Source organism: Trichechus manatus, unplaced genomic scaffold (assembly GCF_000243295.1).
Source record: "Trichechus manatus latirostris isolate Lorelei unplaced genomic scaffold, TriManLat1.0 scaffold00043, whole genome shotgun sequence".
In the NCBI taxonomy this organism is placed as follows: Eukaryota; Metazoa; Chordata; class Mammalia; order Sirenia; family Trichechidae; genus Trichechus; species Trichechus manatus.
In genome coordinates, this window is record NW_004443979.1 from 6,224,502 (window position 1) to 6,238,746 (window position 14,245).

General features: G+C 37.3%; 1 protein-coding gene across 2 annotated transcripts; it reads left to right on the forward strand.

The window, feature by feature from the left end:
- The first annotated feature begins 1,068 nt into the window (after positions 1-1,068).
- Positions 1,069-13,007, forward strand: CFL2 (cofilin 2). 2 transcript variants are annotated; one of them, XR_002824119.1, is made up of 5 exons: positions 1,132-1,234; positions 2,286-2,593; positions 2,711-2,787; positions 2,877-3,042; positions 11,710-13,007. XR_002824119.1 is itself a non-coding variant. In XM_004376521.1 (4 exons), the coding sequence occupies exons 1-4, from the start codon at positions 1,232-1,234 to the stop codon at positions 2,987-2,989; spliced, it is 501 nt and encodes a 166-aa protein (XP_004376578.1). In that variant the 5' UTR covers positions 1,069-1,231; the 3' UTR covers positions 2,990-3,837. The 2 variants fall into 2 exon arrangements, 1 of the variants encoding a protein (XP_004376578.1); XM_004376521.1 differs by lacking the exon at positions 11,710-13,007 and having other exon boundaries at positions 1,069-1,234; positions 2,877-3,837.
- The last annotated feature ends 1,238 nt before the right edge of the window (positions 13,008-14,245 follow it).

Sequence of the window (14,245 nt, forward strand, 5' to 3'; positions counted from 1 at the left end):
CAATAGGCTCCAACTCATGTATAACAGAATGAAAAGCTGGGTAGTCCTGCGCCATCTTCATAATATTTAGTATGTTTGAATCCATTGTTGCAGCTATTGTCAATTCATCTCCCTGAGGATTTCTCGTTTTCACTGACCCTCTACTTTGCCAAACAACCTATCTTTTTTTAGCCATTGGTCTTTCCTGATACTGTGTCCAAAGAAAGTGAGCTAAAGTCTCGCCATCGTCTCTTATACGGAGCATTCTGGCTGTATTTCTTCTAAGACTGATTCGTTCGTTCTTCTGGCCGTCCACAGTATATTCAGTATTCTTCACCAAAACCACAGTTCAATTCTCCTGTCTTCCTTTTTTCACTGTCCGGCTTTTGCATGCATATAAGGCCATGGCTTGGATCAGACGCACCTTAGAACGTCCATTTATTTGATGCCCGCTCTCACAGCTGGGGCTTCATGAAAAGACTATTAACAGAGAGTATAATCCATTTCCTATGAAGTCTAAAATATAGAGATGTTATCAAAGAATGTAACCACTTATTTTTTTGGTACTATTATTTCAACTATAGGCTTTTGGAGTGTTTTCACACCTCGACGTTTCATTTTGTTTTGTTGAGTAATTTAATCAACTGTAATGTTCATTTTCATTTAATTGGAGCAAGGAGAGCTAAATGCAATGCCCTAAGACGGGTTTCCAAAAAGACTCACAACGTTGAGATTTAGCCCCTTTCTGTGGAAACTAGAGGTGAATGAAGGAAAACCACCTTCACCTGCCGTCCGTCCCTAACGCGCACAATCCCAGAAGAGGTGCTCTCAGAGAGGCAGTCTGGAAACTGAGTGCTGAGTATTTTCTCTCAGCGGGGTGACGGGTGCTGCCCCGGGGCTGAAGGAACCGCTCCCCAGTCCTAAAGCCGCAACTCAGGCCGCACTGCCTTCCGGGCCTGCTCGGCGCGCGCAGGGGTCAAGCGTAGGACGCGAGCGGGCAGGGCTGCAAGGCAGAAGGGCCGGCCTGGGAGCTGGGCGGGGCCGGCGGGGCGGGGCATAGCCACGTGACCGTCTCAGTTGCCGCCTTCAGCCCGCCGAGCCGCCTCCGCCTCTCTCGGGCTGCAGCTCCCGGCGTGCCCCGCACTCAGCGCTGCCCTACGCCCCTCCTCCTTCTCCTCCTCCCCAGTGCCACAGAGTCGGAGCTTGAGCAGCCGACGCCTGAGCAGCCGCCGCAGCCACAGACGCGGGCACTATGGTAAGGCGGGCGCACTAGCCCGGGAGCGGGGTCTCGGCGAGCAAAGCCCACCGCGCGTCCCCTCAGGGCTCGGGGAGCGAGGCCGCCATTTTAGCCCGATATTGGCCTGCGAGGTGGGCACTTTTGCCCTGTGGCCCCGCTGCTGTCCAGCTGGCCGGCCTGCCCTTCTGCCGTCAGGCCCGACCCCGCTGCTCTTAGGATTCCTTGGGGGCTGGAGGGCCCCGGCGCGGGCGAGGTCGGGGCCTGGGGCCGGGCGGACAGCGGCGGGAGGAGCCGCGGCACATGGCACTGCGGACGGGGGCGCTGGAGAGACCGCGGGGCGCAGCCCGGCGGTTGCCGCGTTTGCCCTTCGTCTCCTAATTTTAACACGCTCGCTCTAAAATTGATACGTGCTCTAAAGCCCTTGCTAAAGGTTTTTGGTCAGGGTCGTGATGGTCTGTAATACATCCCATACGGAGAGATTAAGGAGGTGGGAAAAGTCTTAAAAATGCTTTCTCGCGGGAAAAAAGCTTTTACACGCGACCCGTTAGGTCTGAAGTGTCTGGATTTGAGCTGTGGGGCAATTACGTTGTAGCCATGGGCGGTTTGGAGTTTACACTTGATTCTCTTTCCTTATGAGGAAACGGCACAGGCTAGAATGACTTTAAAGAAAAAAATTCTAGACGCATTAACTGAAATCCAAGTGTTTTTTTAAGGCCTGCAGAGTTGACACAATACAGAAGGTATTTTTGCTGCTGCTCCTGAAGCTCTGACATCACCCAGTGAAATAGGAAACATTTCAGGGATGGGACAGCTTGTATTTGTCCCTTTCACTCTACCTTCCATTTCCTTCAAACTCTAAACCCTCTTAAAAAGGATGAATGGGGCAGGATGACTTAGAATCCTTAGGTGGCTCATACTGATTGCTTAAAATGTGATAAATCTGATTGGACTCCTTGGATGGTATGATGGAATTTTTTATGCCCAGACTGAAGTGAATTGCTAGGCAAACAGTAATTTTGGTTAAAACCAAAATACTTGTTCTGAATTACTGCCCTTTGTTTATTTCCAGGCTTCTGGAGTTACAGTGAATGATGAAGTCATCAAAGTTTTTAATGATATGAAAGTAAGGAAATCTTCTACACAAGAGGAGATCAAAAAAAGAAAGAAAGCAGTCCTCTTCTGTTTAAGCGATGACAAAAGACAAATAATTGTAGAGGAAGCAAAGCAGATCTTGGTGGGTGACATTGGTGATACTGTAGAGGACCCCTACACATCTTTTGTGAAGTTGCTACCTCTGAATGATTGCCGATATGCTTTGTACGATGCCACATACGAAACAAAAGAGTCTAAGAAAGAAGACCTAGTATTTATATTCTGGTGTGTAAAAACAAAAGAAAAAAGTACTTTTAAAATGCAAGGATTACTATTAACATAGTCAGTTTTGCCTTTGTTTTTCTTATAATTGGGATTCAACATTTTTTTTCCCCCCTGTAGGGCTCCCGAAAGTGCACCTTTAAAAAGCAAGATGATTTATGCTAGTTCTAAAGATGCCATTAAAAAGAAATTTACAGGTACAAACATTGAGTATTTTGGGCAGAGAAATTACTCTTTCTTATTTGAAATAAGGTAACGGGATAATTTGTCTTTTTTTTTTTTTTAGGTATTAAACATGAGTGGCAAGTAAATGGCTTGGATGATATTAAGGACCGCTCGACACTTGGAGAGAAATTGGGAGGCAATGTAGTAGTTTCACTTGAAGGAAAACCCTTATAAAATGCCAGTCAAGTGCCATCTGGATCTTAAGGAGCTTCCATTTCTCCACCTCAGTCAGTTGAAATAGTATTAGGGTTTTTTTTTTCCCCTCCTCTCCGGGCCCTTTCAACACTTGAATGAAGGAGATACCATTCATTTAAGCATCCTATCAGTGATTGCCATTAGACTGTTAATACTGTTACTTTTATGTAGAACCCAAGGAATGCCTTTCTGTTGTACTTTAGCCAAAACAACTGGTTATACGCCTCCCCTGCAGCAGGCACTACAATGAACGTGATTGTCAATGTGAATAGCTTAGAATACTGAAAAGGGTAAGCTAATTGAATGCCTTGAAAGTATTATCCACTGGTCAGATGGTAAACTTTATTCAGTATTATTTAGAGTTGCACTTGGTTGCAGCTCTGTGAGGCTCAAGCATTCATACACCTCACCTGCCTTGGCAAGCCTATTTTTGTGACATGGCAGCACAGATAATAACACTATGCATCGAAAGCACTTTTTTTTGTAATGAATTTAACCCCCCACCCCAAAAGGAATGCCAATTAAGTTGCATAAACTGTGTCATCAACTGATCCTAGTACCTCAGCGTTCATTCCTGTTACTGCATACCTTCGTAAAAGAAATAGCTGTGTTAATGCCTTTTTGTTTTCCATTGAGTGTACACTACTGAATAAGTGTAGGAGTTTTATGTTTACCATGTGAGTCTTGCAACACTAAAGATATTTTGAGTATCAGTCATGATGGCAGTTTCTGTATAAAAGAGCCTTAAATGGAACATTGTTTTTGAGATCAGACTCCCCACCCTCACACAAATGGCCACGTTGCAATAAAAATTGTGGCATATTACAGAACGTTGCCTTGTTTTCCTTGGAAATTTTGAAAAATGTTATGTGAAACAGCTTCTAGGGTAAACGGCTATTAATCTCTGCACTGGTCATTTGAGAATTTTTTTTGTACAATATTCATGCTTGATATTTTCCGAATTTGATTTATTTGGTTTAAAAATACTCTATCCTAAAGCCAAGTAATATAAAATACCATTATTTTAGAGCAGTACTTTTATAAACAGTTTATTTCCTTATGTTTTAATATGGAGATCAGAAATTATTTTTTTGCATTTTGACATAAGTACTCTGCAATATCTGATTTCTCTGGATGAATTAGGGTAGTTTTCTTTTTATTATTCATATTTACATTTCTAAGTAGTTGAGTAGTAGAAGCAGGAAGCTCTTGGTGCTTATTTGGTCATAATGAAAATAATTTGGAAAATGTTACCCTTTAAAAGTTTAATAATACCTCTGAGGTTTAGGAACTTTCAGCTACTACTCCTTAATATATTTTGCTCATTGAATTAGAAAAAAAAAATTGATACAGCAGTTTTAAACATTAAGAGTGGGATTTGGCTGTGGTCCAAATACTGCTCTCCTTATAGAGAATTTGATCTGCTCAGTGTGAGCAGTTTGCTGTTAGCCAGGGCTATTTATGGCAAACACATGCTTTTGTATCTTGTCATAGTTATCCACAAATGGCAAAACTGGATTTGATTCTACTGGTATGCAAAACAGGCATGCTAGTAAAGAGTCAGTCATGGCTCAGAATTTAACCCCACAGTTCTAAAGAATTTTATCAGAAGACAGAAAATGAAAATAACCTTTAAAAAACTTTTTAATGTGTGGAAGTAATTTGAGTATAATTAGATTTTTTTTCCATATTTTTAAATTATTTTTCAGATGGAAGATAGAGGTTAAATGTGTAAGCTTTCCTTTGAAATTATATAAATGGCTTGGGATCTTTTGTGCTGAGCAGTTTTATTTCAGGCTTTCAGCTGTCCCTGTGAGTTGTCCTGGACGTTTCGATGGCTTTTTGGTAAGGCCAAACTCTAGTAAGCAACGCATGAAAATACTGACATAGATTAAACTGTGTGTGTAACGTACTTGCACCGTGGAATTTTTCACTGAGGTATTTCCTCATTTTCTAAAAAATAAGGGACTATAAATTAGCTATGTAGTATCTTTTGTTTTTATAACTGATTCCTCAACTTCCATATATGTCTTTTTAATTATATAATAATTTCTGAGATTAAATATGGCTTTATACTGTAATAGTTTGATTTGTTAGATTGACAAATTAAAACTGATATATTTAATTGATAGTTAAAGTCATCTTTGAAATCTTTGTGCATAAAGCCAAAAATAATGGTAAAAATTAATGATTCGCGTGTTATTTAAGCCTAATTTGGCATTTGAAATGATCATTTTACTTTACAATCATTTATAATGAAACAGTGTTCCAGTTAGCTTTAAAAGGTATACGGTGCTAATTAATAAAATATTGAGGACAATATTTTACTGCTAGCTTGCAAAATTATAAGTGTTAAATAAAATATATGAAAATATATAAAGCTGTTGAGATGTGTTTACTTAAGCTTTGGAACATTAAAAATTTTAAAACTAATTGCAGATTAAAGAGACACCATTATATTTAGTCTTTTTCAAGATATTCGTTGACATGTTTTCTTATTGGAGATAATTATCTTCGAAAACTGAGTGTTATATTATTTAATTTTTAGCATTTTCAGACAAACAGGAACTTTTGGCATTTGTCCCACACTGGCTATCAGCTGTTGTTTTCCATCATTATCTAAAATAGTGTAGCCAGCATTGTGTATTTAATGTACTTTTTTTAATAGACTGGAAGAAAAACTTCTTAATAGCTTTTCGTTTCTCTGATATACATCCTTTATAGCAACTAGTTTATGGACTCTAGCAGATGAGCTTTGGGAGAAAATTATTTAAAAAGTGTTTTCTTGTTAAAAAATAATTTTGGCAGTGGTAAGTCAGGATGGTTGGAACACTTTTCATTAGGTTTGCCACTCTGAAAAAGCAATTTTATTCTATTCACAGGTTCTGTTTTTGCTCACAGATTTAATAGTTCGAGATCCAAAACAACGTGAATATTTATTTTCTTTAAATATTAAAGCTACTGGAGATGTGCTGGTAGGCTCCAATGGATATTGCTTTTAAGACGGCATGAGTTTAATAGATGTTCTGTGTCTTGTCTCGGCCAATAAAGTCTGAAGCTTTTCCTTTGCTCTGGAGCAACCAAATAATTGCTTCCTTTCTTTGTAGACTTAGGAGTCATCCCTCCATGTCAATTTCATGTCATAAAGCAGTTGGGCAAGTTAATCTACCTGAGCCTCAGTTTCTTAATCTGTAATGTGGGAGTGATAATATTTATCTACCATGCCTGGTTGCTGAGTATCAAATATGAAATGCTTTTTGAAGTTAACATTTTGTTTAAACCACTTATTCAGAATAAGTGTAGTTAAGTAAAGAACCATATTAAAAATAAAGTTTATAGTAAGTCATTAAACTTCTTTGTTACTATTCCACGTAATTTCATAGTTTAAGGACTAATTAACTGATATATAGAATCTTTTTTCCAGAATGAAGTATAAAGTATATATGTAGGCTTCTCAGTTGACGTTCATGACTGCTTTTAATCTTATTAGTTTTCTTTTTAATGTCAGATAACTAGTTTTTCTTCCCCAAATACTTTTGAGGTAAACAATAAGAGTAAAAATTAAAAGAGGAAATAAAGTTAGAGAAATATTGCTGCTTTAGAATACTTAAAGGCACTTTTTCAGTTACCATAGTCAGTAACTCCTGCTTCCTAATCAATGACTTTGCCTTTCCTGCTGCACCTGGTAACCACTAATAAACTTTGGTCTGTATATATTTGCCTATTCTAGATATTACATATAAGCAAGATCATACAGTATTTGTCCTTTTGTGATTGACTGGCTTCACTCAGCATAATGTTTTCAAGGTTTATGTTGTGGCATGTATCAGGACTTCATTTGTTTGTATGGCTGAATACTGCATTTTGTTTTTCCATTCACTTTTGGCTGTTGTGAATAGTGCTGCAGTGAACTTTGGTGTACATGTGTCGTTTTGAGTTGATGCTTTGAAGTCTTTTGGGTATATACTTAGGAGTGGAATTGCTGGGTCATATGCTAGTTCTGTATTGAACTTTTTGAGGAATCACCAAACTCTGTTCCACAGCAGCTGAATCATTTTGCATTCCCACCCATAATGGACAATGGTTCCAATTTCTCTTCTCATCTTTTTCATTGTTGTTGATTTTGTGTTTGCTGAGTCTTCATGTTTTTCCCATTTATTTTGATGTGTAGGATTGTTATTTTCCTTTGTGGTTACTTTAACATTTAACCCTATTTTTCTAAGTTTAAACCACTCTTATTTCTTTATATTGCTTTGATTTCCTCTCCATATGAAAGATCTATGACTGCATTTTTTTTAGTCCCTCTTTTTTGTTTTAGTGTTGTCATCTTACATATTGATGTCTCTGTTTCCCTATTTTCAGTGTTTTAGCTTTGATTTGTTTTTGTGACTTCCCTATCTGGGTTAATATCTGGTTGCTCTGTCCTGTGTTCTAGTCTGGGGTTGTTATCTGATGTTAATCGATTTTCTAACCTGAGGACTCCCTTTAGTATTTCTCGTAATTTTGGTTTGGTTTTTGCAAATTCCCTAAACTTTTTATCTGGAAATGCCATAGTTTCGCCCATTACCTTCTTGCCTGCGTGGTTTCTGCTGAGTAGTCCGAGCTTAGTCTTATTGACTCTCCTTTGTAGATGACTTTTCATTTATCCCTAGCCGCTCTTAAAATTCTCTCTGTCTTTAGTTTTGGCTAGTTTGATTATAATATGTCTTGGTGACTTTCTTTTGGGATCTACCTTATGTGGGATTTGATCAGCATCTTGGATAGATACCTTGTCATCTTTCATGATATCAGGAAAGTTTTCTGCCAACAAATCTTCAACAATTCTGTGTTTTTCATTATCCAAGGGTTCCAATTTCTCTACATCCTTAAAAGCACTTTAAATCCATCTAATCTTAGGTTCTTTTACCAACTAATTGTATTTCTCTGCTACATATGAGAAAAGTTTGGAGAGGTTAAGGTACATCCCAAGATATTGATTAGCAGAGCTGAGCCCAGTCCAGTACACTTCACTCTGCATTTACATTGTAGCGTATGATAAGTTACTTTTTTTAAAAAGATGAAATAATCTGCCATTTTGAGCAGAACATACTAATTTATTCAGTGTATTTTTAAAGTAACATCTTTCAAGAATGTGTTTGAAAAACAGTCTTGGTATTTTTTCTAAGAAGGCCCATGCTTATAAAATTCTGAAATAATTTCAGATGTCGAAGATTTTCTTAAACGTTTCAGTATTTTAAATTCATGAGATTGTGAAATGTTAGTTGTTGGAAAACACAAGGATTGTATAGACAGTTTTTTCAGAAAGCTGATAACCTCTTAATCTTCTTCCAAAAACACACTTATTTTAACTATATGGAATAGATAGTTCTTCCTGCTCCTCTGTCTGCCTTTCTAGGAAATACTGCTGTATTTTATAATGATTGTGTACTAGGACTTTACTATCAGACTGCCTGGATTGTTCATATATTGGCCTTTACCATTTACTAACCGAATGGTTTTAGACAAATCACTTAACCTCTCAAAGCCTTAGTTATTTCATCTATAAAATGGGGATAATTGTACCCCATCTCACAGGATTGTGAGGATAAATGGAAGCACTTAGTATAGTTCCTGGTACATAGTAAGCACTTAGTAGGATGACCTTAAGATTTACAGTCCAAACCAGGACACTTTTTGAGAGTGGAAGAAAGAGTTATTAATAATTATTCCAGGACAACAGGCTTAAGCTGGGATAATCCCAAGCAAACTAGGAGATGTGGTCACCCTGTCAAGAAGTATAGGCTGTTATTAAAATGTAATACTTAAATAGGATGAACTATATTGAAGCTCATGGTCATCTTTATTAACTTCAATTATAATGTGCTAGCATGATGACTGGAGCCCTGGTGGCACAGTGATTAAGTGTTGAGCTGCTAGCTGAGGTGTATGATTGTTTCTAAGTAACTTCAGAAGGGTCAACTTTGGCTTTTTATGCTTACTAAAAAATACCTTTACCCTTGGCTTTCACATTTGTAAGCTGTCACATATTATATTTTGTTATCAGCGTGCTTTGCCTATAGAAAAAAAGTTGCCATCGAGTTGATTCCGACTCACAGCGATGCTATAGGACAGAATAGAGCTGCCCCACAGGGTTTCCAAGGAGCAGTTGGTAGACTCAAACTGCTGACCTCTTGGTTAGCAGCCATAGCTCCTAACCACTATGCCCCCAGGGCTCCTATAGCACCTTCTAACGATTGTTTCTCATCTATGCATCTGGAAGACCAAGTTTGTTAGAAATTGTGTCTGAGAAAAGTAGGGTATGCAAAATAGCTGAGCAGTAGGTAAAGGAGGTGTTACGGATTGAATTGTGCCCCTCAAAAATGTGTGTCAACTTGGCTAGGCCATGATTCCCAGTATTGTGTGCTTGTCTACAATTTTGTCATCTGATGTGATTTTCCTATGTGTTGTAAATCCTACCTCTATGGTGTTGAGGCAGGATTAGAGGCAGTTATGTTAATGAGGCAAGACTCAATCTACAAGATTAGGTTGTGTCTTAAATCAGTCTCTTTTGAGATATAAAACAGAAGCAAGCACAGTGACGAGGGGGACCTCATAACCACCAAGAAAAAAGAGCCAGGAGAATAGCACATCCTTTGGACCCAGGGTCCTTGTGCTGAGAAGCTCCTCAACCAGGGAGGATTGATGACAAGGACTTTCCCCTAGAGTTGACAGAGCAAGCCAACTCCTGTAGCTGGCAACCTGATAAGACTTCTAACCTCCTAGTCTGTGAGAGAATAAATTTTCTCCTTGTTAAAGCCATCCGTATTTCTGTTATAGCAGCACTAGATAACTAAGGAGGCATTACACTTAACCCAGTGAGATGTCTAAAATATTAAGATTTAAGGGAATCATATCTGCCTTTGACTGTACCTGTATCTTTAAAGGCACACATGAGTATTTGTTCCCATTATTAAGGGAAGGAAGGTTTATTCATCAGACTTTTTTAGATAATTGAAACAAGTACCTAATAAGATATGGGACAAGTGTTTTATAAGCAAAATAATTTTAAGAAATATAAAATGCCAGTTGAGTTTTAGTTTATTGAACATTTTTATTTTTACATGCACCCTATACATGTTCAATAGGAGGTAGCTTTGATTACTCTTCACCTAGATATATACTTTTCATATACTCTGCTCACAGCTAACTTGATCATGCACATATGCATATTCAACATTTTTAGTAGTTTATTTAGCATCACAAATTTGGAACAGTTTTTGTTAAAATGAATGATCATTTTCCCACAGAAATGAGAAAGCACTTATGGTAATGGTGTACTATTTTCTTGTAGCACTTTTTTTTTTTCTTTTTATATATTCTTGACAAGTGGAATTTCAAATATTTACCTTGGGAAGTTGCTAGTTACTGAGTGAATCACAAAATTGCTGGGCATATGGCGCAAAGCCTCCTAATTTCTGTTGCTGTGAGCTGGTGGGACCTTTTTTTGATTAACTGCAAACTAAATCACCAAATAATAAAGAAAGGCAGTTCTTTCTTTAATTGGCGTAGTTAGTTTTATAAAAGATAAAAGTGGCAGCAGTGTTTTTTCTAAAAATCATAAAACTTTACAACATAAATAAGTGAAACAGATACAGACCGTGAAATAAGTGAAAAAGTATGTGAGGCTGAAAATAATGTTTACATAAATCCTTCTGTGTGTAAGATAGGAATAAATGAAAGACGAGATTGAGAGAAAAAGGGACGTTCCCTTTGCTAATCACTGCTTTATTGACAATTGTGTTATTAAGGAATGTATAGAATTTTAAATTTATAGATTCCATTTTAAAAAGTCTTTATGAGGGGAGGGGGATGAGTAGCTAACAACTGGTGTTACACATTTTCCTAATTTGAAATATATTTAAATTTAAAAATGCACCTAGGTTTTTTTTTGGGCTTAACTGGTTTTGAAAAACGGAAATGAAACTCAATTTACAATTTATAGTACTATTACATATTGGGTACTTTGTATACTTTGAAAAATTGCTGCATTAGAATCATATTTGTTCTTAGGAAGTTGATTTAGTAGGATTTTGCTCCTTATTTTTGTTTTGTTTTTATCTACCTGCTAAAGAAAAATACTTTGTATTTATCATAGTATAGCAGTGCTTAAGAAATTACTTGGTGACTGAATTAGACTGGCATATGTGGCCTGGCTATAGAAAAAAGTTTTAGAATTAGTTGAAGTGTCATTCAATGTCATTGCCATCGCAACAAAAAAGTTTCCTTCTCAGAGCTGGATGCTTATTTCAGCCAGATTTTCCTTTGCAAAATAGGAAATAAATGAATATGATTCTAGGAAATGAACCTCAAGTTTAAAAAAAAGAAAAAATAATAACATTCTCATAGGAAAACCCTAAGTCGGGCAAGTTAATATGGTTAAGGATATTCTGAGTAACTCTTAAGAAATGATTTATTTCAGAAATAATACATGTTGAGTGTGAAACCTCTGCAAAATACAGAAAAGAACAATTAAGAAAAATCATGAAATAATTTTAAATGCTGTAGACAAATTACTTGTGCTAAACTCTTATGACTAATAGGGAAATTCCTGTAGTTAAAACTAGTTTTAAGTTACCTCTGTGTGCTGGTATGTGGTGAGAGGGGAGACTTTATCCTTAAATGTTATTCTTTATTACTTTCTTTGTTATTTCTCATCCCAGAAAGAGAACCCTGTTGTGGCTGTAGTCACAGAGGAACAGATTTGGATCTTGAAACATTTGTACATTGCACCTGGGTGTTTGCTACATGACTTAGTGCTGTCTACCATAAATACTTGAAGCCACAATTTTTTTCTGTATTTCTTTTGCCACTACTTCTGTTCCATTGGGATTTGATAATAGGCACCTCTTGCATAATTTTTACTATTCCCAAATGAATTATTTTACAAAATAAGTTTCCAATATGTTGGGACTCTACTTTCTCCCGGTGTGTTTGTATGATAAAGTTTAATAGATGCTAGTTCCTGGTGCACAGTGTAAATAACCTATCCACTTATCTACTTTGCATCCTGCTAAAATATTTAAGGTATAATGTATATATTTTGCACTAAACCAGAAGCACTCAATCTGTATTTGATGAAAAAGTGATAATCTACTAATTGAGCTCAAATTACGCAGAGCAAACATTGGCTAATAACCACCTAGATACTTAGCTTTCATTTAACCTAATTTAGGAGAGAGTTTACATTTTGCATGCTATTCAAAGAGGATCTGGTAATCCCTATAATTGAAAAAAAAAAGTAAGATTTGTGTTTGCTGTGGAGAAACATGATCATCGTGGACACCATGAATCATTCTGAAAACATCCCATCTCTGTTTCCCAATTACTCAGATCATTAGGGCAATTTCAGTTCAGTTCAACAAACAGAAAGCACCCTTCTTGACCTCAAGAAGATTCTTGTGATATAAGCAAGGCAAATATATAAATGAATAATTAGAGTGTGATAAGTGCAATAGTATATTACAAGGTTTTAAAGAGGAGGTGATTAACTTTGAACTAAAGATGGGCTTTAAGAAGGCCATGTAGAGGAGGTAATGTTTGAGCTGGGTTGTGAAGGATGATAGAATTCACCAGAAATCAGTATGAAAGGATGGTCCTAGAGAAAGGAGAGCTTGTGCAGAGGCCCTGCCAATAGTTCATTACAGTAGATTAGTCAAGTGTGAAGCAATGTGATGGGAAAAGTGGGTATGAGGCAGATCATTGAGGCAATGGATATACTGAGGAGGTGGAGCATGACAAGGAGCCAGTGCAGAGTTTTAAGCAGAGGGGTAACATGATCTTTCTAAAACACAAATCTGATCATATGACCATATGGAGAATGTATGGAACGGGGAAGAACTTGGAGGCAGTTAAAACCCAGAAGGCAGTTAACCCATTGCCGTTGAGTTGATTCCAACTCATAGCAACCCTAAAGGACAGAGTAGAACTGCCCCATGGGGTTTCCAAGGCTGTATGTCTTTATGGAAGCAGACTGCCACATCTTTCTCCCTTGAAGTGGCTAGTGGGTTCAAACCATCAACCTTTTGGTGAGCAGCTGAGTGCTCAACCACTGTACCACCAGGGCTCCTAGTTGAGACAGGAAGCCCAAATTAAGGCAGTGGCAAGTGCATTTGAAGTAGATGTATTTGAGAGGTACGTAGGAGCATTGACAGAACTTGATGATTGATTTCTTTAGTCAAATGAAAGGTACAAGGCTTTAATCATTTGGGAAATGTTATATTTTTGGTGTTGTTGACATTTCAGATCATTTAAGCATCAGATTAGCTCAGAAAAGACTAAACAGGAAATTTGTAAAAGTTTGTAGAAAGAATATTAAACACATTTTTAATGAAGGTAGCACTTAGAAAGCATAAAGTAAATCATTGGCTGAAAAGACATAGGCCTGGTATTTGCAATTTAGATTTATAAGCTTAAGTTGCAGCAATTTTTATATAACATTTCAATAAATAAGAAATTTTGAAACTACCATAGCTATGGCATCTTTGAAATGGAATGTCCTGTAGTTTTAAAAATTATATTCTGTTTTCTAAACTCTTGTCTGTCACATAAGCTAGATACTTCTTGGCATGGTCGAATGCTTGGATCAAAGATTTTAGAAATGACTTAATTTAGCATTATTTTTATCACATAATCTGCTCATTAGAGAAAGCCTAGCCAACCTTTTGCTTTTGACAGAAAAGAGAATATTCAGTTCTTCTGAAAGATTGCTTTCCATTAAAGAAAATTTTAAAGTCTTACTAATAAATAAAAGCTGTTTATAAATATACTGTCTCAAATTTGTTTCACAAGTACCATCCAGAATGAAAGGCTTCTCTTTTGTCATTGGTTTTTTAATCTTGTTTTTATGGCAAATAAATGCACTTTTCTGAAGGGCCTTACACTGATCATTTTTTGAGTGTCTATTTGTAGAACACTATTCTGGTCCTCCAGAAAACCTGGTGGCATAGTGGTTAAGAGCTATGGCTGCTAACCAAAAGGTTGGCAGTTTGAATCCACCAGGAACTCCTTGGAAACCCTATGGGGCAGTTCTTCTCTGTCCTATAGGGTCGCTATAGGTCGGAACCAACCCTGGCAACAGGGTTTTTGGTTTTATTCTGGTCCTCCTGAAAAATAAGCTTCTCAAGGTGTGATAGTTAAGATTGTGTGTCTCTGTGTTTTAATGTAATCACTCCCATGATTGAATATACTGTGAGTAGC